At 41.2% G+C, this 26,083-nt stretch overlaps 1 protein-coding gene and 1 pseudogene across 6 annotated transcripts in view; one reads left to right on the forward strand and one right to left on the reverse strand.

Annotated features, from left to right (window-relative positions):
- The window catches only part of C2CD5 (C2 calcium-dependent domain containing 5), a 95,742-nt gene extending 94,392 nt beyond the window's left edge, over positions 1-1,350 (reverse strand). For 5 of the 6 annotated variants that reach the window (XM_011974759.1, XM_011974760.1, XM_011974757.1 and 2 more), the window contains exons 1-2: positions 1,124-1,350; positions 865-983 (exon numbers count right to left, since the gene is read on the reverse strand). In XM_011974759.1, the coding sequence (XP_011830149.1) occupies positions 865-954 (90 nt within the window). In that variant the 5' untranslated portion in view covers positions 955-983; positions 1,124-1,350. The other variant, XM_011974762.1, reaches the window with a different exon arrangement.
- Positions 1,351-1,600: 250 nt separating this feature from the next.
- Positions 1,601-26,083, forward strand: part of LOC105535621 — a 29,143-nt pseudogene continuing 4,660 nt past the window's right edge.

The raw sequence follows: 26,083 nt of genomic DNA on the forward strand, positions 1-26,083 counted from the left end.
ATGCTCTGGCTCATCACTCCAATTTTTATTACAATCTTCACTTGGCTTCTTTCAGACTCTGGGTTATTACCTTCCCAGCCCTAGGCCTTTACTAATTTGCATGACTTTTAAACTAATCATTAGACTTAAAAAGCAATTTTGCAATTTAAGTCCATGGCAATTAATTGACTTCCTACCTCAAGGCGCTAAATTACTCTGAAACACCTCATCAGACCTACCAGTCTATGCAAGAGCAGGAAGTGTTACAGTTGTGTTTTAGAACGTGCGTGGCAGATTCACAAAATGTTAGGCATGTGGGACGCACTGTGGGACTCCAAGTGCCCATAAAGGGATTCATGCACCTTCTTAAACATGATGTCCACCACTCTGGCCATCCCTTCCAAGGGTGTGTGTGTGTGTGTGTGTGCGTGTGTGTGTGTTTCAGTGGCTGTGGGGTCACACTTTGAGATCTCCTGAGTGGCAGGTGGCCTGTTAATGAGTCCTGACATCAGAGTCACCCCGGCATTCGTGTGTGTGTGTATGTGTGTGTGTGTGTGTGTGTGTGTCGGTGGCTGCGCGGCCACGCCTTGGGATCTCCTGAGTGGCAGGTGGCCTGTTAATGAGTCCTGACATCAGGGTCACCCCCGCATGCAGAACAGTACAAGCCTCCCCGCGCAGCGGACTGTGCCGCGGACGCCTGCAAGCCGTGCACCCATCGCACGCACTGAAGTCTCGGCGGTCATCCCTCGTGGGACAGCTGGACAATCACGGCCGACGGGAGGGCAGTCGAGGGGGGAATAGGCTGAGGGGCTGGGGGCGAGGTGGGTAGATCCTTCACAGGGCTTGGCGCTCCCTGTGTTTTGAGGGACAGGACCCCGGACCAACCTCCACGAAGGCATCAGTCAGGTCACTTGCACGGTCCATCACTGGCAAATGGCGCCCAGCCACGATTTTCACCTTCAGCTTCCCAGGCATGGTCTCGGTTTCGGCCTCTTCTTGGGCTCCTGCAGAAACAAACAAACGAGTCTGCGCCGAGCGCGAGGCCGGCGGGAGAGGGGCGGAGGCGCGCGGGGTAACTGACAGCGAAGGGGCGCGCGGGGGCGCGCGCGGGCGCCCGGCAGTCGCGCCGCAGGTCGCCACTCACTCAGGCAGGAGGAAGGGTGCTGTCCCCCGCGGGTGCTGAGACCTCATTCCGGAGAGGCGGCCGGAGGAAGGGCTTTGATGGGTTCTTCTGCCCCGGCCCCACAGGGCTGGGACGAGAAGCAAAACCCAGTCAGCATCCCATTGAGCCTCTGCCGCCGCTGCTTGTTTCTCTTCCCCCGCCCTCAAAAATGGCGGCTCTCAGGGCACTGAAGAAAGCATCGATCGTTCGGCGCTCTGCCCACTTGGCGGGGCGAAACTAAACTCGCCGAGGAAAGATAAGGGGCGGGGCTAACTTTGAGAAAGCTGGAGGGCAGGGAAATGGGCCGAGTCCTGCATCATCCACCGAGTCGAGGCTGTGCATAGGTGCGGCGCTGCTTCCCTGGAGGGAAACGCTCCATCTTGCGGGCTGAAGCGCGAGTGCGGCTCTGAGACTTAGCTTCCGGCCGCGGCCTTCCCAGCTGCTAACGCCGCTTTTCGGATGGGCTGTGACAGATGGAGCAGCAGCGAAGACTGCTGGAAGAGCGTTTTCAGTCGGCGTTTAGTGACCCCTTTAGTGATTCGTAAAACCAAATTAGCTGGTTTCTACTTGGAAGGGGTACAGTTGCGTGTGGTGGTTTCAGTTTTCTATGAAATAGAGTTAGATGGCGGGGCGCAGTGGCTCACGTCTGTAATCCCAGCACTTTGGGATGCGAGGCGGGCGGATCACCTGAGGTCAGGAGTTCCAGACCAGCCTGGACAACATGGCGAAACCCCGACTCTACTAAAATTGCAAAAATTAGCTGGGCGTCATGGCAACTGCCTCTAATTCCAGCTACTCAGGAAGCTGAGGCAGGAAAATCGCTTGAACCTGGGAGGCGGAGGTTGCAGTGAGCCGAGATCACTCCTCTGTCTCCAGGAAAAAAAAGAAAAGAAAGAAAACGAGATACCAGGCACATCTCGAATAGTGAAATAAATATTATTTGGTGAAATTTTGTATTCAGTCATAGGCACTTGTATTGTTTACTGGGTCACAGATATTACTGTGGGCGGGATGGGGGAGGTCACCTTGAAATCCAAAGTTGCCTCTTGAAATAAAGTTTCTGCTGGTGGGTGCGGTGGCTCAGACTTGTAATCCCAGCACTGTGGGAGGCTGAGGCAGGAGGATTGATTGAGGCCAGGAGTTCGAGACCAGCCACATGGAGAAGGGGCAACATAATAAGACCCCTTCTCTACAAGAAATGCAAAAATTAGCTGGGCCAGTGGTTCGTCTGTGGTCTCAGCTACCTAGGAAGCTGAGGTGGGAGAATCTGGGAGAATTGCTTGAGCCCAGGAGTTTGAGGCTGCAGTGAGCTGTCATCTCACCACTGCATCCCAACCTGGGCAACAGAGTGAAACCCTGTCTCTTAAAAGAAACTTTTTTAATTAAAAAAAAAGGTTTGCCCTGCACTCTTAGATCGTCACAGTGTTTTTCTTAAGCATCCGCAAGCCTAAAGATAAGACCTACAGTAGTAGCAGAAGTTCAGTACTTCCTACCATGGAAAGTATAGTCAACCACAAGAAATGAACCCGGAGAGCATTAAACATCTTGAAGCATTGATTCAACTAGACATAAAGTAAGGTGTTATCTACAGGCTCAGACTACATTAGGGAAATGGAGGCACACACAGGATATAACATAAACCAGTACTTACCAAATATCAAAATCAGCATTAACAGTATACCCAATATCAACAAAATCAAGAGCTCATGTCGGCTGAAAGATTATAACCTTTCATTCGTAAGTGAAGATATCTGTATGATCTTTTTAACTTCAAAAATACTCAATAGAGTAGATTAAATACTCCAAACAGTAGTGATCCCGAATTATCTTTTCATGACAAAAATTCCTTCTATGACAAGAATATTGTTCACATAAGTGAGAAGTTGAACTCCTACAGAGAAAACGACTTCCTCAAAATAAAAATCTAAAAAAATCGCTTGCTCTTGGGACTAGAGAAACTTTTATCAATTCGAACTATGTCAAAGGGTAGGGGTCATAGGTCCCATGCAAATTTCCTCAGGTCCACCTGCAGCTTTTTCTGGTGTCTGACTCTACCCTTAAAATACCCTTGCCAAAATTCTGAAGGTTGGCTACACTGTGTGATCAAGGTTATTTATTTATTTTGAGACAAGGTCTCTGTCACCCAGCCTGGAGTGCAGTGACAGGATCATAGCTCACTACAGCCTCAATCTTCTGGGCCAAGCGATCCTCCCCTCAGCCCACCAAGTTCCTGGGACTACATGCACACACCACCATGCTCTGCTAGTTTTTTTAAATTTTTGTAGAGATGGAGTCTCCCTGTATTGCCCAGGCTGGTCTCAATCCTGGCTTAAGCCATCCTCCTGCCTTGGCCTCACAAAGTGCTGGAATTACAGGCATGAGCCATCTTGCCCGGCATGATCAGTGTTGTTTGTTGTTTTTGGTGGTAGGGTTGAAATGGTTTTTGTGATAAAATCGAAGTATTACCATATTACCAACTCATTTTTAAAAATATGAAATGTATAAAGAAAAAAAACTAGAAAAATGAAGTTTAGCACCAATATTAATGGAAAATAATGCATTGCGTTACAAAATGTAATGTAAAAAAAATTTGCAAATTGCACAATTAGAGGTTAGCAATCTCAGCCTCCTAATTAGGTACTTGTACATACTTGTTGCCTTAGGCTTCATCAACAAGAGATTATAATTAAGATGCTTCCTGAAAACTATTTTTAGTAGACTTAAGCCTGACTTCAGTTGAACTGTTTCCTAATAATTGTCCTCGTTTGTTTTAATTAATGCTGGGAACAGTGCTAACTTTCCTGACAAATCTACCATAATGTGACTCCTGATTACCTTCTTTAGCTTCATACCCTGCCACTCTTTTTGCATTTTAAATTAACAATAACAAGAGTTAACATGTATTATTGGCTTGCTGCATGCTAGCTACTGAATTCAGTTTCACAGCTTTTAAGGCTCCCTAAAATCCTGAGGTAGGAATTATCAGCCTTCATTTTATAAATGAGAAAATTGTGGGTTTTCAAAGCTGTGGTGATTACCCAAGGTCACAAAGCTGCTAATGATAGAGGCAGGTTTTAAATCTAGACAATGTGATTCCAAGAACCCCCCGTCTTTAAAGATTACATGTAGTTTTCCAAAAAACTATACTTTTCCTTCTTCCTGGAGTCTCTCTCTCATAGTCATCCTACCAAACACGTGTGAATTCATAACTCAGTTCAAAAGTCAATCCTCTGTTTCTTTTTAGAGCGTATAAATCTTTTGCCTTTTACAGAAGTCACTTCTACGTCTTCTCTGATCTCCTTCCTAATAAATATGCTCTTCGCTCTCACCTATGCTACTACTAAATCTAATACATTGATTATTATACTTTCCATGCAATAATTATGTATCCATCTCTCCCCCCCACCCACTAAACCACGAGCACTCTGAGGGAAGGGATTGCTTCTTACTCATCTCTCAATTCTCAGTTCTTTGCCTTGTGCCCTTCATGTGATCAACAAATTATTGTGGAATTAAATTAACAGTTAATATGCATGCTATTACTACTTGGATCGCTCGTCTTTACTGGCTTCCTAAAATGTTCCTGTTAATCTTTCCCATCCTTTCAAGGTTAAATTTCTCAAGGGTTGTCAGTACTTAATGCCCTCTCCTCACTTCCTAAGCACTCCAAAAACTATTAATATCTGAATTTAGCCACCACCATTCTACAAAAGCAGCTTTCACTAATGCCATCAATAACCTCTGGTTGCTAAATGCAATGGACATTTTTTAGTTTTAAGTTTTTGTTTTTGAGATGGGGTCTTGCTATGTTGCCCAGACTGGTCTCAAACCCTTGGGCTCACGCAGTCCTTCTGCCTCAGCCTCCCAGGTTGCTGAGGCTACAGGCACGTGCTACCATGCCTGGCTTCAGTTTTTTATTTACATGACTCTCAGTAGCATTTGATGCTGTTGACCACGCTGTCCTTAAAATAATCTTCCTTTTGGTATTCAGAAACCAAGCTTCTCTTACCTATTCTGGTTTATACATCTGTCTTCTCAGCCTACTCCCTGTCCTTAACTATTAAATGTGTTTTTCTCAGGTTCAGTTTTTGTCTCTATTCTCTTCCAACTGTACTCTCTCCCTAGGTGATCTCATCCATGCTCATAATTTTAATTTCCATCTGTTTAGCCAAGGACTCTCAAATCGTTATATTTAGTCTATAACTCACTTCTGGGATCTTGACCCATATATGCAACTGCCAAGTTACTATTTCCATTTGTAGTATCAAAGTGACCTCAAATGTCAAGATGTCCAAAACTGACCTGATTTTCTTTGCCTTTCCCATAACCACAACAACCACAATGACAACAACAACAACAAAAGACCTAGTGGTCTTCTACTAAACAGCAACACCAACTACATAGTCAATTTTAAGTTTGATTTTAAGTTTGAAGGTGGGCTGGGATTAGAAGTATAATTATACAAATGACAACTTGGGCTCAGTTCAGTTACTTTTGCTTTGATTTTTTTTTCCTTTGGGACAGGGTCCCACTCTGTTACCAAGGCTAGAGTGCAGTGGCAAGATCACAGTTCACCGCAGCCTCAATCTCCCAGGCTCCCAGCCTCAATCCTCCCAGGAAGATCCTCCAGCCTCAGCCTCCTGAGTGGCTGAGACTATAGGCGCACACCACCACATCTGGCTAATTTTTATATTTTGGTAGAGATGAGGCCTCCCCATGTTGCCTAGGCTGATCTCAAACTCTTGGGTCAAGTGATCTGCCTGCCTCATCCTCCCAAAGTGCTAGGAATGCATGTGTGAGCCACCGTGTGGCCCACTTTTGCTTTGATTAAGGAGTAAAAATGAGGTAAGTAGGCATCTAGGTAAACTCATCATCTTATTAGTTCCCTTATATCTCATGAGGGCATACCTAATGTACCATGGGCATAAGGACCACATCAAGTAAAATATTCTCTAAATTGGAAGCTTATTACAGTGAAAGACATTGCTTTTTTTAGGAGTTTTGCTCTTGTTGTCCAGGCTGGAGTGCAATGGCGCGATCTCTGCTCACTGCCACCTTTGCCTCCCAGGTTCAAGTGATTCTCCTGCCTCAGCCTCCCAAGTAACTGGGATTACAGGCACCTGCCACCACACCCAGCTAATTTTTGTATTTTTAGTAGAGACGGGGTTTCACCATGTTGGTCAGGCTAATCTCAAACTCCTGACCTCCGGTGATCCACCCAACTTGGCCTCCCAAAGTGCTGGGATTACAGGCGTGAGCCACCACACCCGGCCCACATTGCTTTTTATCAGTGCCTATCAATGCACTCAGTGAGTCATGGTACTGAGATATAAATAGGCAGACACTTCCTTATTGTGTTAGCACCAAAACAAGTTCCCCTTATTCATGCTGGTACTGCAAAGCCTGCAGGTTTTCCATTTACGTCTACATAAGGGCTTTGTGGAAACTCTAGTCTGAACTGACACTTATCTTTGACTCTTCCTCACCCCTGACCAATTACTCCTGTACTCGCAGCACTTTGGGAGGCCATGGCGGGTGGATCGCTTGAGATCAGGGGTTCAAGACCATCTTGACCAACATGGCAAAACCCCGTCTCTACTAAAAATACAAAAATTAGCCAGACATGGTGGTAGGCACCTGTAATCCCAGCTACTCGGGAGGTTGAGGCACGAGAATCATTTGAGCTCAGGAGGTGGAGGCTGCAGTTAGCTGAGATTGCACCACTGCACTCCAGCCTGGAAAACAGAGTGAGACTGTCTCAAAAAAACTTAAAAATAAAATTAAAATTAAACTCTATGGCTTCTCCACCTTGTGTTAGCTTGTCACCTAGTGCTAGATTGTTCCATTTTAATTTAACATTATCTACAAACTTAAGGAGGTCCCAGTTCACCTCAGTTCATGGGATCCAGGTTGTACTCCTGACTCTTAAAATTTTTAACCCCAAAATTTTAATCCAGCACTACATATTTTCTCTTATGCATACCCCTTTCCCTTTGCCAATTAGATGGCACTAATAATTAGAGTTTTTATAGTCCTATAAGCCATTATCTTCACAGAGGCACTAACTGTAACGTTAATTAGATTAATTAAATTGACATGTAATTTCCCAACCCACTTGTTAACTTCCAGCCTTTCCCTGTTGTTAGAAGAGCAATCTAATAACATACCCAATGTACCTTGAAAAGAAAAGCTAGATATATTTGCTAAATCTGTAAAGACTAGGATACCGTGACCCTTCAGCTGAACTCGCTATGCACTAGCATCATTTAAAGGAGTGCTGACAAGTGGGTAGTTACAAATTACTGCAACTGATGGGAAGAGCAAGTGAGCTGAATCCATGGCTAGTGTCCCTATACAGCCCACGCAATATGGCACCTATCCAGTTTGTTCCAGACAGCTGCAGAAGAGAATTCGAAACTTGCTACAGGTTGTGTTGCTTCCCACAGAGGGAGTAGCTTCACACATTACAGGTCACACATCATGCAGGCAGCTCCTGCAGTTCAGATGAGGTGAAGTGGAAATTTTAGCTCTAAGTAGCAATACTTATGGGAAACATATTAGAATGAGAAAAATCAATACAGGTCTTCTAATTCTAAAGCTATTGGGGCTTTAGTATCTTTAATACTAAAGATGCATACCCTGGAACTTTAGTCATTACTTCTGCCCCTTGTGGCTTGGTTACTGGGCCCTCAGTGTCTTGCCTCATATTTGAGCAAATAAACCTACAATCCCCAGCTAAAGGAGATTTGCTCAAACATCCCCTGATACATACTGCCTAGCTTGAAACTCTTCAGTGGCTGTCTACTGCTATTAAGATAAAAACCAGAATTTCCAGGGTAGACCATAAGACTCTATGATCTGGTCCCTATCTACTTTATTAGCTTTATTTCACAGGACTCTCCAACTGCCCTATTCCAACTATATTGGTCTTATTTCAATTGCATAAAAACCACCATATTCCATTTCTTAATCATTGACGTTGGGATAACTGGATAGCTAGATGAAAAAATGAAAAATTGAATGTTACTCATAATATTTGGAACTTATATCACAGAAAAAGAATTAATATATAAAGGACTGATATATAAAGAGCTTCTAAAAGAGCTAAAAATCCTTTTAAAAGATAGACAAGAAATATAAACAGGTGAGTCACAGAAAAAGAAAGTCAAATGGTCCTTTACCATGTAAAGAGATGCCATAATAAAAGAGACGCAAATTGATCTTATAACGTTGTATATTTTTTGCATATTAGGTACAAATCCAAACATTTGACAACATACTCTGTTGAAAAGGCTGTGGAGAAATACACACCCTCATATGTTTCAGCTCAGCATGCAAATGATACAACCCCTATAGAGGAGAATTTGCCAATATCTAGCACAATTAGGTATGGATTTGTGCCTGATCCAATAATTCTACTTCCAGGAATCTATCCCAAAGAAACACCAGCAAAAACACAAAAAGTTGTGTGCACAGGGGTATTATTGGCAGCACTCTTTGACATAGCAAAAAGACTAGGAACAATGCATTTGCCTACCATAAAAAGATTGGTTGAATAAACTGTGATTTTGCATATTTGAATAATATTCAGCCATAAAATAAATATCTACATATGACTATGGTGTAATCGCCAGGGTTTACTAGGTAAACATTAAAAAACAAGCATGTTTAGAGAAAAAAAAAGCATCTTTTATCTAAGAAAGGAGTGGACCAATAATATAGAGAAATCTACTTGTATGTATTATTTTTAGATGAATGATAAACAAAAATGGTTATCTATGGAGGGCAGAGAGGACAGAGGGAGTAAAAAAGTAATGAAGCTAAACTTTTCTAAATGTACCTTGTTTGATCATATGTATCAAACATATTTGGAAGCATGTAAGTGATTTATATCATTTGATATGGTTTGGATTTGTGTCCCTGCCCAGATCTCATTATGAATTGTAATCCCCAGTATTGGAGGAGGGGTCTGGTGAGAGGTGATGGGATCATGGGGGCAGCTTTCCCCCATGCTGATCTCATGATAGTGAATGAGTTCTCACGAGATCTGGTTGTTTAAAAGTGTGTGGCACCACCCTACCTTCGCTCTCTTCCTCCTTCTCTGATCATGTGAGGCGTGCCTCCTTTCTCTTTGCCTTTTACCATGATTGAAAGTTTCCTAAGACCTCCCCAGCCATGCTTCCTGTACAGCCTGCATAACCATGAGCCAATTAAACCTCTTTTCTTTATAAATTACCCAGTTGCAGATAGTTCTTTATGGCAATGCAAGAACAGACTAATACATCATTATAAAGTAAAATAAATGAAAATAAAATTTTAATTGAAAATAAAATTTTAATTGAAAACAAAATGAAATAAACTTAACAAGGTAGAGATATGGAAAATTAACCATACAGAAAAGAATTATTTTAAGTTATTTTACAATATAGGAATTTATCTGTACATCCCTACTGGGAAATAGCCTAAGGACAAAAGTAACTACAAAAAAAACCTTAAACTGTTTTTTTAATCATACTGCTAGTAATAATAGCAGTATTATATATCTGTAATTGTGTGTGGGGGGGTGTGTATATATATATGTATGTATGTATACATATAGAGAAAGAGTGTTCACACAATTATTTCAGTCTTATCAGGAACCAAGATTTTCAGGGTTAGAAAAAAAGAGATAGCATATACAAATTAAATAAATACAGTCATCCTAATTCACGGTTAGAAATAACATTATGAACAGTATGAATTTATAATATATTTTCTCTTTTCTTTTTCTTTTTTTCTCCTTTTGTGGCCGGTCTTGCCTTGTCACCCAGACTGGAGTACAGTAGTGCAGTGGTGCAATCACAGCTCACTGCAGTTTCAACCTTCTGGGCTCAAGTGATCCTCCCAGCTCAGCCTCCCAGGTAGCTGGAACAACAGACACACACCACCACACCCAGGTAACTTTAAAAAAAAAATGGGCTCTTACCATGTTGCCCAGGCTGGTATGGAACTCCTGGGCTCAAGCAATCCTCCTGCCTCGGCCTCCCAGAGTGCTGGGATTATAGGCATGATGTTTTATTTATGTATTTAAGTTTTTTCTAACGGTATTCATGGAAATGTCTTAGAAATATTTACCAACAAGTAAATGAATTCACCCAGTGATGAGATTGTGGCCTCTACAATAAATGCTATTTCCTACATAAAAGAACCAAGACATGTCTGTAGAGAAAAGGCTAATTGGAAGACTAGAGCGAGATGAGTTGATTATACTGGAAAGCAAGGAATCTATCCAAGACTAATAGGGTCACAACAAAGGAACACAGGAGCCAATAAAAGAGGCTCCCAGTGTCCAGAGATGGAACAATTTGAGCATCAAGAAGATCGATACCTGCAATGAATTGGAACATGTCAAATTTGCAATAATCCAGAGTTCATAATGATATTAACAACAACTGCTACTACAGATATTATTGGGGGAACCCAGACCCAATATTTCAATGTAGGTTCTTTCTATTTTCCATAAGTGTTGGCCAGCTGAGAAATAAAGAGAGACAGTACAAAGAGGGGAATTTGACAGCTGGGCCGCCGGGGGTGACATCACATATCGGTAGGACCGTGATGCCCACCCGAGCCTCAAAACCAGCAAGGTTTTGTTAAGGATTTCAAAAGGGGAGGGGGTGTACGAACGGGGAGTAGGTACAAAGATCACATGCTTCAAAGGACAAAAAGCAGAACTACTAATAAGGTTCTAACAAAGATCACGTGCTTTTGAAGGAACAGGACAAAGGGCAAAAGCAGAACTAATAAGGGTCCAACAAAGATCTCAAGGCAAAGGGCAAAAGCAGAACTACTGATAAGGGTCTATGTTCAGCGGTGCACATATTGCCTTGATAAACGTCTTAAATAACAGAAAACAGCGTTTGAGAGCAGAGAACCAGTCTGACCACAAATTTACCAGGGTGGAGTTTTTCCCCACCCTAGTAAGCCTGAGGGTACTGCAGGAGACCAGGGCGTATCTCAGTCCTTATCTCAACCACATAAGACAGACATTGCCAGAGCGGCCATTTATACACCTCCCCCCAGGAATGCATTCCTTTCCCAGGGTATTAATAATAATATTCCTTGCTTGGAAAAGAATTTAGTGATATCTTCCCTACTTGCATGTCCATTTATAGGCTCTTTGCAAGAAGAAAAATACGGCTCTTTTTGTCGGACCCCTAGGCAGTCAGACCTTATTCCCTAAAAATCTTCCCTTGTTCCTTAAAAATCACTATTATTCTGTTCTTTTCAAGGTGCACTGATTTCATATTGTTCAAACATACATGTTTTACAGTCAATTTGTACAGTTAACACAATTATCACAGTGGTCCTGAGGTGACATACATCCTCAGCTTACGAAGATAACAGGATTAAGAGATTAAAGACAAGCGTAAAAAATTATAAAAGTATTATTTGGGAACTGATAAATGTCCATATTAAAATGAAATCTTCACAATTTATGTTCCTCTGCTGCGGCTCCAGCCAGTCCTTCCGTTTAGAGTCCCTGACTTCCCGCAACAAGCCAGGCGTAGTGGCTCATGCCTGTAATCCCAGCACTTTAGGCGGCCGAGACGGGTGGATCACGAGGTCAGGAGATTGAGACCATCCTGGCTAACATGGTGAAACCGCGTCTCTACCAAAAATACAAAAATACTAGCCAGGCATGGTGGCGGGTACCTGTAGTCCCAGCTACTCAAGAGACTGAGGCAGGAGAATGGCATGAACCTGGGAGGCGGAGCTTGCAGTGAGCTGAAATCACACCACTGCACTCCAGCCTGGGTGACAGAGCGAGACACCATCTCAAAAAAAAAAAAAAATAGAAATGACCAACAAAACTTATTGATCCCTTTGGAGAATGCCGGGAAACCAATACGTTATTCTAAAAACAGAAACAACAAAAAGAATGAATCAAGTGTTTATCTTGCCCTTCCTGGAAGAACTGCACCTCAGGGTAACCTAAGGAAATAGTTGATGAGAGAAAGTTTTTCTATATAGAAATATTGTACTTAATAAATGAAGAAGAATTGGTAAAATTAAAATATCACCTGTCTGCAACCCCTAATGAAATCTTGGGTTCAGCCAATGGTGATTAGTGGTTGTTGACATCACAGAAACAGAACCAAGCTTATGTGTCTCCTGATTTGATACAATAGTACAAACACAATACTTCCCATGAAGTATTCCTGCTTTAAAAAAAAAAAATTGAAACTGAATTGAATCAAACCTCATACCTATTTGCCAATTTTATAAAAAATACAGTAGACAGAGGAGCATGTTAAATAACACCATTGGGATGCAATCAGAAAGATCTAAAATGAAGACAATTCTGTAAACAAATTCATGTTTCTTCAACAAATACATTGCAAGAAAAATAAAGAATTGGATAAACGTTTTATATTTTAAAAGATTTAAGACATAATTCAACCAAAGGCAATGTTTGAATCCTGATTGGATCCTTCTGTTAACAAACTATAAGATTTGTTTTCTGAGACAATCAGGGAAATTTTAATCTTGCCTGGGTATTTGATAATATTTATTGTTAAGTTTTTAGGCGTAGCATCTGTGTTGTAAAGTGACAATTGTGGCCACAGGAAAAGTACCTAAAAGCAGCCTCTAGTTGCTAAGAGGAATTCCTAGCTGATAGGCAGCAAGGAAATGGTACCTCAGTTCCACAACCACAAGGGACTGAATTGTGGTAAGTGTACCACTGAACTTGGAAGCAGATTTTTTTCTCCAGAGCCACCAGGTAAAAACCCAGTCTGACTAACACCTGACTGAAGCTTGTAATAACCTAAGCAGATGACCCAGTCACACCATGCCAGACTATTAAAATAGTTGGTGGGTTATAGGATGGGAGAGAAACAGGTGATTGTGTAATGACTTCTCCCTTTGAGAATCAGCATACTGAAATTACACTGTTAAATTATGTGCTGTGGTCTGAATGTGTCCCCCCAAAAATCATATGTTGAAACTTAATCTCTGATGTGATAATATTAAGAGACGGGGCCATTGTAGTGATGTGGAACCCTCACGAATGGGATTAGTACCCCTATAAAAGAGGCCCCCAACAACTATCTTGCCCTTCCACCTCATGTGCACAGTGAGAAGGTATCATTCCATGAACCAGGAAGCAGGCCCTCACTAGACATCAAATCTGCCAGTGCCTTGAGGCTTCCCAGCCTCCAGAACCGTAATAAATAAATATCATTTACAAGTTACCCAGTTTATGATATTTTGTTATATCAGCTGAATGGAGTGAGACATAGAGCATTACAAAGACTCACAACAAAAGAAAAACAGGAATAAAATGTCATGTGTTCCTGACTTGTGTTTGAGTCATATTCAACAGTAGCAGGCCAAGCACAGTCCCACTCAATTCACCACTGTCATGAATAAAAACTTCTCGTAGCTAGCACATATGTCATTTCTAAGTATGTGTCTTACTATGTAAAAAACGTATAAGCCTATGTTAAACTTCAGGTTTTCTTTTCTTCTTCTTCTTCTTCTTATTCTTCTTCTTTTTTTTTTTTTTTTGAAACAGAGTCTATCTCTGTTACCCAGGCTAGAGTACAGTGGTGTGATCTCGGCTCACTGCAACCTCTGCCTCCCAGGTTCAAGCAATTCTCCTACCTCAGCCTCACCCGAATAGCTGTGATTACAGGCTTGCACCACCACACCCAGCTAACTTTTGTATTTTTAGAGACAGGGTGTCACCACGTTGGCCAGGTTGGTTTTGAACTCCTGATCTCAGGTAATCCACCTCGGCCTCCTAAAGTGCTGGGATTACAGGCGTACACCACCACACCCAGCTAATTTTTGTATTTTTAGAGACAGGGGTCACCACTTTGGCCAGGCTGGTCTTGAACTCCTCACCTCAGGTAATCCTCCTCGGCCTCCTAAAGTGCTGGGATTACAGGCGTGAGCCACTGTGCCCGGCCCAGAATTTCTTAATTACTTTACCCTCTCTTGTTTTATTGCTTCATTTGCTTCTCTGAAGAAAGCAGGTTTCTCATTACTGTCAAAGTAACTGCTTCCCCCTGCAGTGTTCATGGGATTCTTAGAAAAAAGCCCACTCTGTGTCCTTTATGTTTTTATTTTTTCTTAACAGGAAGGCAAATTTGGTTGCATTTTAAGCTTAGTAATCATCATTTCAAACATAATTGTAGTATAAACACACAATCCAAACCCTCTTTGACTGAGAAATCACATTTATTTATTCAGTCAACAAATGTCTGTTGAGCTCCAACTGTGTATCTTTAAGTAAAGTTCTGAGGATACAAAAGAACGAGATCCCAGTCAAAGGAACTTACCACCTAGAGGTAGAGATGGGCTCATAACCAGGAAATGCAATGCAACACAGCGAGTGCTGAGTCAGAGGCAAGAACAGGAAATTGTGGGAACATTTGGGAAGAGCATCTAATATAACTTGAGGGGACCAGGAAAGGCATTCCAGAGGAAGTGTATTAGTTTCCCATTGCTGCTGTAACAAATTACCAGAAATTTAATGACTTAAAATAACACAAATGTATTAACTTGCAGCTCTGGACATTGAAAGTCCAAGATCAAGGTGTCAGCAGGGCTGCATTCTCTCTGGAGGCTGTAAGCAATAGTGTGTTCTTTGCCTTTTCTGACTTCCAGAGGCTGCCTACATTCCTCATGGCCCCCTGCCAGCAATGGCATCACTCTGACCTCTCTGCTTCCATCATCGTATCTTCTGTCTCACTCTGATCTCCCTGTCTCACTCTTGTAAGGGCCTTTGTAATTACAATGGATCCATTCAGATAATACAAGGATAACTTTCCTATCTCAAATTCTGAACCTAATCACAACTGCGAAATCATTTTACCATGTTAGGTAACAGGTTCCAGGAATTGGGATGTGAATGCCTTAGGGGAGCCACTAATCCACCTACTGCAGGAAGTAACCACAGCAGGAGAATGGAGAGTTTTCCAAGGAGGGGAAACGTAGAAAAGCATAAAAAGACTTAGGGGAAGGGAACTGTGAAACTTTATAGCTTAGTGACTGACATGGTTTGGATGTGTGTCCACTCCAAATCTCATGCTGAAGTGTGATCCCTAATGTTGGAGATGGACCTAGGGGGCGGCATTTGGGTTATGGGAGCAGATCCCTCATGAATGTCTTGGTGCTGTCCTCATGGTAGTGACTGCGTTCTCTATGAGTTCACGTGAGAGCTGGTTGTTTTTAAAAGAGCATGGCATGACACTTATCTCTCTCTCTGTCTCTTGCTCCCTCTCTTGCCATATAGTATGGCAGCTCCCCCTCTGCCTTCCACCATGATTGTGAGCTTCCTGAGGTCTCACTAGAAGCTGTGCAGATGTTGATACCATGCTTGCACAACCTGCAAAATTGTAAGCCAAATAAATTTCTTTCTAAAATAAATTCCCAACCTCAGGTAACCCTTTATAGCAATGCCTTTGGCTATAAAATAATATAGAAATAATATAATAGCATCTATATCACCTCATCATATAGAATAAAATAATACATGGGAAGCTCTAAGAACATTATGTGTTCATTCTGTGTCTGTACATAATGTTAGCCATGGCAATGACAAATAGAGGAAAAAGAGGAAATCCAAAATAGAGACTGAAATAGAAAGCAGGGACCAGAACAAGATTGATCTTGGTGAAGTCTCGTTGAATTAACCTGAGGGGAATACTTTGATGAATTTTAAGCAGGAGTGTGGCATGATTACTTACGTATTTTATTTGACTGGCTGCCTGGCTAAATGGAAAACAGATTGAGGGAGATAAGACTGGAGGTAGGAGAAGGGCTAGGACAAGAGTGAAGTGAGAACAGCACTTGCTTTTTGTGCACACCTTAAGGAGGCACCAAACTATTTGGATATCAAGATAAATGAAATTTTAATGCAATATTTTACAAAATCAAATTAACACAAAAATCAATGATGAACAACTTAGGAAAATTTAAATAAAGCAGGATTATTAGGGAGTTCATTGAAAGGAAGTTCTAATAATCCAAGTCAGAGATGATGAGAGCCTAAAGCAGAGGGGTAGCACTGGATACGAAGATAGTCGGATAGACTAAGGAAACCTATGGAAGGAGTTGGGTAAGGAGAGGGGCTGGTAAGATCTTTTACTGAGAGAGTTACACAAAAGCAGGAAGAAGTTTACCTGGCAGCATGGGCAGAATGTGTCAAGGAGGAAATTCAGTTCTATTTTGCGCCTATTGAGCTTAAGAAGCCTCTGATTCATTCAGCTGGAGATTCTAGTCAGCAGTTGAAATATATAACCACAATGAAGCAAAACCTGTAACCTATAAACATCTCCAGCTTTTCTATTTCTTATATGTTAACCTCTCAATTTCTTCACTAATGTTTTCTTCCCAGTTCCTGACCGGTTCTTTGGGAGGAAAGAAAAGGATATTAAAGGACCTAAGTCGTTGGGGTATAGAAGCAAAAGTTGGGAGCTAATTTTTGGAAGGGAGAGGACAAGAGAGTGTCAGGCATGAGTTAAAGTGACTGATCTTCCCTTTGTCCCTGAACCATTTCCAGATCATTACATTTTTACTGTCATTGTTTCTTTATGTTCATAACATCAGCTGTGTCAACCTCTAATCTCTATCGGTGCTGTCACTTACTGACAATGTGGCCATTCTCTCTTTCTCATCAAAGACTTTGACCCCTTGGATGTGCCACACACTACATCGTAAAATTGCCTAAACTCTTTCACTCTTACATCATACGTTCAAACATGCCTCTCTAGGACTTTAATGTTCCAACTCTTCCCTTAATTATTCCTATTATATTGGTTCCTTGAGCTCATAAACACTTAATAGAGCTGGGCGCAGTGGCCGGTAATCCCAGAACTTTGGGAGGCCAAAGAGGGCGGATCACCTGAGGTCAGGAGTTCGAGACCAGCTTGGCCAACATGGTGAAATCCCGTTTCTACTAAAAATACAAAAATTAGCTGGGTGTGGTGGCAGGTGCCTATAATCCTAGCCACTGTGGAGGCTGAGGCAGGATAATTGCTTGAACCCGGTAGGCGGAGGTTGCAGTGAGTCATCTCTGCAGCCTGGGCAACCAGAGCCAAGAGCAAGACTCCATCTCAAAAAAGAAAAAAAAAAAATACTTAATGGCCCTTGATCCCCTTGACTGGATGTCTATCAGCACCTTTCCGCCTTACCTCCCACCCCTATTCAGATAACACTAAAGTGACCTGTCTTTTCAACCATTTTTGTGCCAATATCCTCACTTTCCATGCTGTATCTGAAACAACCATCATTTGGGGGTCTGATAGATCCCCAAATCTGAAAGCATAAGAGCAGTTTGTGCACTGCACAAAAGCACCCACCAAAGGGGACAAATGGAAAAAAAAACTAAAGCTTTGTTCAGAGTCCTGGGGTAGATCTGTCCTGAGCAGGTACCTTTCTCTAATTTGCCCCAAAGTTTAGGGCAAAGGTTTACAAACTATGGACCCCACAGACCAATCAACCTGTTGCCTATTTTTGTATGGCCCACAAGCTAAGAATTGTTTTTATGTTTTTAAACAGTTGAAAAAAATCAGTGAAAGAGTAATGTTTTGTGACATAAAATGTCATGCCACAAAATTCAGATTTCAGTGAATATAAGTGTTACTGGAACACAGCCATGCTCATTTGTTTATATATTATCTATAGCTGATTTTATACTACAAAGGCAGAGTTGAATAGCTGTGATTGAAACTGTATAGCCCGCAAATCCTAAAATATGTACTATCTGGCTCTTTACAGGAGAAGTTTGCCTACTTCTGGTCTAGCAGGTTTATTGTCTACTTTCTCTGTACTAATACCTGGGCTCTTAAATATTTGCTAGAGAAAATCCATCAATCATATAGATTGGTGCCACAATACATTCATAATTTCTAACCCCACCTGGCAAGTCAACATTACCTGGAAACCCTCTAATTTTCCTCGTTAGCTCTCTCTCCTCATTTCTTCAACCTTTCACGTTTCCTACTCTTCTAAGCCTCCGAAACACTTCACCCCCTCATTTCAAAAGATGCTTCACTCCTACTTCAAAGTGAAAATAGAAACTATCAGATTGACACTCCCTCAGTTCCTGCTACTGCACCTACAAATTTGCCCACAACTGCCTTCATCCTTTATTTACTACCTCTTGTTTCAGAAGTGGGAACTTTTCACTCATTTAAAGCAATTTCTTCAACCAGTGCCATGAGTCAACTTGACTGGTTAATTGATACCCAAATAGCTGATAAAACATTTCTGGGTGTGTCTGCAAAGGTGAAAAGAGATTAGCATTTGGCTCAGCAGACTCAGTAAAGATTATCCACCCTTGCCAATGTAAGCAGGCACCATCCAATCCCTTGAGGGCCCAGATAGAACAAAAAGGCAAAGAAAAGGCAAATTCTCCCTGTCTTGTGTAGCCGAAACAACCATCATCCCCTGCCTTGGCGTATCAGAGTTCCAGGCTCTCAGGACTCATACCAGCAACCCCGATACACATACCCTACTTGTCCCCGGCTTTTAGGCTTTTGAACTGAGAGTTACAGTGTTGGCTCCCCTGATTCTCAGGCTTTTAGATTCAGACTGAATTACACTGTTAGCTTTCTTGGTTCTCCAGCTTGCAAAACAGCATATCATTCTACTTCTTGTCCTCCATAATCACATGAGCCAATTCCCATAATAAATCCTCTCATATGTCTATCTTTCTATGTATCCTATTAGTTGTAATTCTCTAGAGAACCTTAACTAATACAGATTTTATTAACAAGAGTGATGCTAGATAAATAAAATTTAAAATATGAGTTTTCTGAATTGGTTTTGGGGTTTCTGGAACTGGCTCTTTAATCTGTTTAGATCTAAAAATGCTAAGGATCTCATTTCCATAGTAAAGAAAGCACTAATAGTCCACGTTGTGAACTATTTATAGAAATATGCAAAATATCTGCATTGGATACTCCTAATCAACCCCTTACAAGAGGCAAGGAGGTGAGTAACTCTGTATGTGATAGTTTCAAATATTGTTGTAAAACTGAAAAATATAATGATGTTGATTGGTTGCTACTAATGCCACTGGATAAAGTAATGAAAGAAAATGATGAGCTCAGGAATTTAAATTCCTGGGTCAAGCACAGCGTAAATGACCTAAGAGCTTCTAGGTGTGCCATAAGGGACAGGCTTATTTCCTATAGTGTAGGGTATCTACTGTCAAAGTATAGGCACTGACTGGGAAATAATGAGATCCTATAAGTTGGAATGGGGACATGTGAGAAGACCCTGATGAACGTGGGGACCTTGAGTCCCTAAATTCTGATTAGTCCTCTTTGCCGGTAGATGAGGTCTTCTCACCCTCAGCAAAGGCCTCCCCAACCCAAATGGACTAAGACAAGTGCCCTGGATGCCTTCCTCTTCTCCAGTGTCCTACAGCCCTATTAGCCCTACTGTCTCTTGAAGCTCAACAAGCTCAACATTTCGCTGTCTATTGGTCCCTTGTCATTAGCATTTTTTTTGAGACCAGTATCTGGAGTGAAGTAGTGCAATTATGGCCCACTGCAGCCTTGACCTCCTGGGCTCAAGCGATCCTCCCATCTCAGCCTCCCAAGTAGCTGGGACCACAGGAGTGTGCCACAGCACCAAGCTAGTTTTTTTATTTTTTACAGAGATAAGGTCTTGCTATGTTTCTCAGGCTGGTCTCAAACCCCTGAGCTCAAGCGATCCTTACTCCCTGGCCTCCCAAATTGCTGGAATTACAGGCGTGAGCCACCTGACCTGGTCCTCCTCACCATTAGTATTCTGATGATGCTATTATCAGATGACACAGTTAGTCTCACACTCTCCTCCTTGAAACAAGTTGTTCACTTGGTTTCCAGGATATCCCATTTCCAGTTTTCCTGCTTCCTCAATGGGCCACTCCTCCACTGTCTCATTTACTGGTTTCTTCTCATGTCTCCTGCCTACAAACCAGTAGTTTTCAACCTTTTTGGTACCAAGACCCCATTTCCATTCTTAAAAACTATTAAAGCTCTCAAAGAGCTTTTGGTTATGTGGCTTTTATCTATCAATTATTACTGTATCATACATTAAAGTTGAGACTTAAAAAGAATTATTGATTACTTTGTTTAAACCTGATCATTAGAAACCTACTACATATTAAGAGAAATACATTTTTTTATGAAAAAATAGCTATATTTTCGAAACCTACATACAATTTTTATGGAAAAAACTGTTTTTCAAAACAAATTAGTAAGAAAACTGGTATTGTTTTATAGTTTTAAAAATATCTTTACTGCCTAGTGTGGGGCTAGGTTCTGCAAACTACAGCCTATTGGACAAATTCGGACCACTGCTTATTTTTATAAATATTTATTGGAATACAGCCATGTTCATTAACTTACATAGTATTTGTGGCAGCTTTCTCACTACAATGAAAGAGCTGCATATTTGTGACAAAGAGAAACTATATGGCAGGTAAATCCTAAAATATCGAGTATTTGGACTTTCATGGAAAAGATTTGCCCACTCCTAGTCTAGTTTAAAAGAAGACAGCTGGAGTGTCATTTCTCCTTCTAATTCAATCTATTCTAATGCATTGTTTGGGTTGAAGCATATGAAGAAAATCTGACCTAACTTAGATAATATATTTGGAAAAAGGAAGAGTATTTTAATAGCCTTTTGAAATAATTTTGGATGTTTCCCTTTGATTTTGTACCTAACTCCAAGTGTTAGTTTCTTGAAGGTTAATTGTGAAGTGCAGTCTAAAACTCTATCAGTAAATGTTTTGTACTCAGTTATGTGAAAATCTATTGTCAATCCTGCACTTTAAATGGCTTTTTTACCCATTCATGATTTTGTAACATTATGCATTAGTCAATGGGAAAATATTAGTTCCCTGAATTATGCAGATTATTCAAATGTTGACACATCTCATTATATAATATCAAAAAATCACATTTCCTAATATCACTACTGACCTCACCTGACAATATTGGGAAGCTGTCAAGCTTACAGAGGCAAATTTTCCAAAATTTTTGCTTGAAAGTTCAAATGTTATCACTGGCAACAAAGACAGTCAGTTGTTTTCTTTAAAGTGACAATGTCACTTGGTTTATTTTCAAGAAAATGTCTGCCAAAAACCCAAGTTTGAATAAACCTAATTTTTCTGTTAGTTGATTTTCGGATAAAAAATGTGTTCCCTAAAGAAAGTCATTCAGCCTGCAATTCAAACAATGGCACAAGTGTCTTTCCTTGAGCCAATTTCACTTTGGACCAGAAGTAGTTTATGAGAAGTTTCCATGTTTTTATACAGAATGTTAATATTTCTACGTTTTTATACAGAATGTTGTTAATAAATAGATGTGTAATAAGTGGTCATCAGGAATGGTTACCCTCTCCTCAAGGGCATTCTTACATTTTCATTTTAAACTACAAGAGCAATAGTTGGCATTTCATTTTAAACTACAAGAGCAACAGTGATGAAGCATATAATTAACTTCTAATTGAGTTTAGTACCACTGTCTTCGATTTATGCTAAAGTGACAGCAATTTACCCACCATTGTTTTTGTATTTCAATGCAATTGTCAATACAGTAAAAAAAAAAAAAAAAGCAGATTATGTCTTTGTATGATTATGAAAATGTAGTTTTGATCTCCAGGGTTCCAGGTAAGAGTGTTAGGGAACCCCATGGGACCACAGATCATACTTTGAGAGCAGATTCTCTAAACATTCAAGTGTCTGTCTCAGAATTTAGTTATTGGATCTTCTCTTCTCAATTTGCTCTAAATCCCTAGAAAATTCCATCTAGCCTCGTGGCTTTCAATCTTATTTATATACTCACAGCTCTTAAGTTTATAGTTCATATATAAATCCTGAATCATTGTCCTGCAGACTAGATGTCTACAGGTATTTCTAACTTAACATTCCTGAACAGAATCCCTGGCGTTATTGTCTTCCCCTAGCTTACAAAAAGAGTTTTGCGCTCTTTCTCATGTTATCATCTGACAAAAAATCCATGAGCCTTCTGATTCTCTTTCTTTCACCTCACATTCAATCTATCAACAAACTTTCTCTTAATTTAGAACCCAGATTCTGACCATTTCTCACCATCTGCACTGCTACTACCCAACTGCCACCATCATGTCTCATCTAGCTCACTGTATCACCTTGCCAAATTGTCTCCCTCCTTTCTTTAGTTACCTATGTTGTTGTGTTTTTTTGTTTTTTGTTTTTTTTTCCCCCAACATAGCAACCAGAGTAATCTTCTTGAAAGGTCAGATCATGTCTGACTCTGGCTCAAAATATTCGAATGTCTTCCCATGTCACTCAAAATAAAAACCAAAATTATTACAATGGTATATTAATTACCTATTGCTGCACAAAAAATCAACCCCAAAACTTAGTGCCTTGAAACACCATCCCTTTTATTTGCTTAAAATTTTATGGGCCAGTGCAATTTGAGCTGGACTCGAGTGAGATATTCTTCTATTGGTTTTGCTGGGAATTACTCATGTGACTGAAATTGTGAGGTAGCTTGACTGGGGCTAGATTGCCTGAAAAATGCACTTACATGCCTGGCGGTTAGTGCTGCTGTTGGTTGGGTCAAATGACTCCAGCATGAAGGCTACTAGCTCAGGATTTTTCATATGGCAACCTCAAGGCTATAAGAGAGGGCAAAGCAAATCACAGGGCCAAGCCTGGAGTCAATGTCGTGTTGCAGGATACTTTCTTGACCCCTTTGCAGGACTTGCAACAGAAGTGCCCCATTAACTCAGTCCACCCCACTCAACCCCTCACAGGTGGGAGAACTTAGGTGCCGGCGGGAGCAAGCTCCACTCACTCAGGTCTGCTGTGCTGCAATCCTCAGGGGAGGGAGTGCTCAGGCGAGCAAGTGTAGGAACCAGCTGCTTTAGTACCAGCAGGAGCAAACTCCACGCAGGCCCCATGGCAGCATCCAAGTTTGGGTGCCTGTGACTCCAAGGCCCCAGAGGGTGTGTTACAATGCTCCCTTAGTTCCACTGTCCACGAACAGCAGTGTCACATGGGGCAGTTGCCCTCCACCAGTGAGGGCGAAGGGCCAGTATGACAGCTTTTTGGGGGTACCCATGCTTAGTGTATCCCGAATTCTTTTCTGGTGCCCAAAAGGAATGAGGTCATACAGATGACCTGAAGCATGGTGAATGTGTAGAATTTTATTGAGTGATGAAAGCAACTCTCAGTGGAGAGGGGAGCTGGAAAGGGGATGGGACGGGCAGGTCGCTCTCCCTTAAGGTTAAGTCACCTCTCTGCTTCTCTCTTCTGAAGTCAAATTCCCTCTTTCTGACATCCAGCTGCTTTCTCTGAAGTCAACTTGCTTCTTCCCAACATAAGCCACTTCTTTCCTCTGCCAGCTAAGTCTGGAATCTTTACAGACATAGGATGAGGTGGGGAAGGCCATAGACAGTTTTGGAAAAGGCAACATTCAATTGGTAGAAAGACATTATTCAGAAAGAACCAATAGGAAGGAAAAGAGTAGGCACACAGGGATGGAAGTTCTCACTTTGGGCACTGGATTTCAGGCTTTTCAGCTGGAAGGTGGGGTTTTGCCAGAGACCCGCCCAATCTGCCTAGAATTTCTCTTCTTCCAACCTCTATCAGTGGATCAGTGGGAGGGACTAACAAGGTATGAACCAGTGGTATGCCAAAGGTGGGACCGTGAGAGCAGCCTATCCTAAGGCCAGGCACTAAGCAGATGTATTGTCCATTGAGAATCTTGAAACAGTACTAAAACCCAATGAAAATTACTTTTATTTTTATTAGCATAGTGAGCCATTAATTCTAGATAATGGCAATGATAGCATACTCCTTCCTGAAAAATTATTTTGTTGGTTTAGTTTTAATAATTATTGCAGATACTATTACATTTTATTTTATTTTATTTTATTATTTTTTATGAGACGGAGTCTTGCTCTGTTGCCCAGGCTGGAATGCAGTGGCATGATCTCGGCTCACTACAATCTCTGCCTCCCAGGTTCAAGGGATTCTCCTGCCTCGGCCTCCCAAGTAGCTGGGATTACAGACGCTCACCACCATGCCCCACTAATTTTTTGTATTTTTAGTAGAGACGGGGTTTTACCATGTTGGACAGACTGGTTTTGAACTCCTGACCTCAAGTGATCCACCTGCCTCGGCCTCCCAAAGTGCTAATATTACAGGCATGAGCCACTAGGCGTGAGGTTGAAAAGTGACTTAACCTCAGGGGAGAGCAACCTGCCCTTCCCATCCCCTTGCAGCTCCCCTCTCCACTGAGAGTTGTTTTCATCACTCACATAGCCACATTTTTATTACTTTTTAAATAAACATTTTATTCTACATGGTAGCTAATTCAGAGAACTTTCAATTATATAGTTGCCTCCAACATACATAGACTCAGCTACCTGTGTTGGTTGCAAGATTACATTTGCAACATTTATGAATAAATTGAGCTCCCTTGGATCCTGTCTCCAATCTCCATAGCACTACCTATTCCTGAATTTATACAGTAGATTCTAAATTGGAAATCAGGCTGGGCACAGTGACTCATGCCTGTAATCCCAGCATTTTGGGAGGCTGAGGTAGGAGGATTGCTTGAGCCAAAGGGTCAAAGTTCAAATGGTTAGGCAGACAGAAAAGCCATTAAATAAGTCATTGTGCTTTTTAGTATATATTTGCTCTTTATTTTTTATTGGCAGTATTGTATAAAAGTTGAATAGAAGAACATTTTTAGTATGTTTCTTTTATGGTCATTATTATGATTCATTTTATTTTATGATTATTTCTAAGAATAGTTTTTTCATGTCAAAGAGGGAGTTGTTAAAAATTATCTGCAAGATGAAAAATTTCTGGAAATAGATGCTAGTTATGGTTGCCAACAATGTAAATGTATTTAATGACACTGAATTGCACACGTAAAAGAGGCTAAAATGACAAATTGTATGCCGTGTATATTTTACCACGATTTTTTCAAAAAAAACTTGCTTGGGCCACACTCCAGAGTATTCAATTGGTATCTCTGGGGGTGGGACCTAAGTATCTTTTATATTTGTTATTTATAAGTTTGCTTTGAAAGTAGTAAAGAACAGAATAAGTACAGAGAAAATGGGATTTGTGATAGAGAGGGCAGATCTGAGAATTTTCTAAAAAAAGAAAAGTCCACAAAAACAGATCAAAATAATGAGAAAGGAGATGATAAAGATGGAGAAGAGTAAAAAAAAAAAAAAAAATCCCATTTAATAAGTATAGGATTGCCTGAGAAGCAAATGAGAACAACGGGAACAGAAACAAAAATCAAAGATGTAATTGAGGAAAATGTTGCTGAGAGAAAAATAAAAAGAAAACAACCAATTTGAGCCTATAAATTAGAAAAGTTTCCTGTATTTCAGGTAAAGTCAGTAACAAGGGACGCATACCTTTATAGAGCCTAAAGAGAATGACAGTTTATTTTGCATTACCAATAAATTTTGTTTAAAAAATTGTTCTGTGGGTCAACTGTACTAGGTATACCACTGGTATGTATACAAGGTAGCATAATTCACTTGGAACAATTATGGAAACAATCTACCAGAGAGCCTTATGACATAGGTGACCACAGGTGGAACGCGGTGGCTCACCTCTGTAATCCCAGCACTTTGGGAGGCTGAGGTGGGCAAATGACCTGAGCCCAGGAGTTCGAGACCAGCCTGGGCAACCTGACAAAACAACGTATCTACAAAAAATACAAAAATTAGCTGGCCGTGGTGACACGCACTTGTAGTCTCAGCTACTTGGGAGGCTGAGGTGGGAGGATCACCTGAGTCTGGGGGAGATCAAGACTGCAGTGAGCCATGATTGTACCACTGCACTCCAGCCTGGGTGACAGAGTGAGACTGTGTCTAAAAAAAAAAAAAAAAGTGACCACATATCCTACTGCCTGCTCACTTTACCATCTTCCT

This window comes from Mandrillus leucophaeus, unplaced genomic scaffold (assembly GCF_000951045.1).
Source record: "Mandrillus leucophaeus isolate KB7577 unplaced genomic scaffold, Mleu.le_1.0 Scaffold1486, whole genome shotgun sequence".
Lineage (NCBI taxonomy): Eukaryota > Metazoa > Chordata > Mammalia > Primates > Cercopithecidae > Mandrillus > Mandrillus leucophaeus.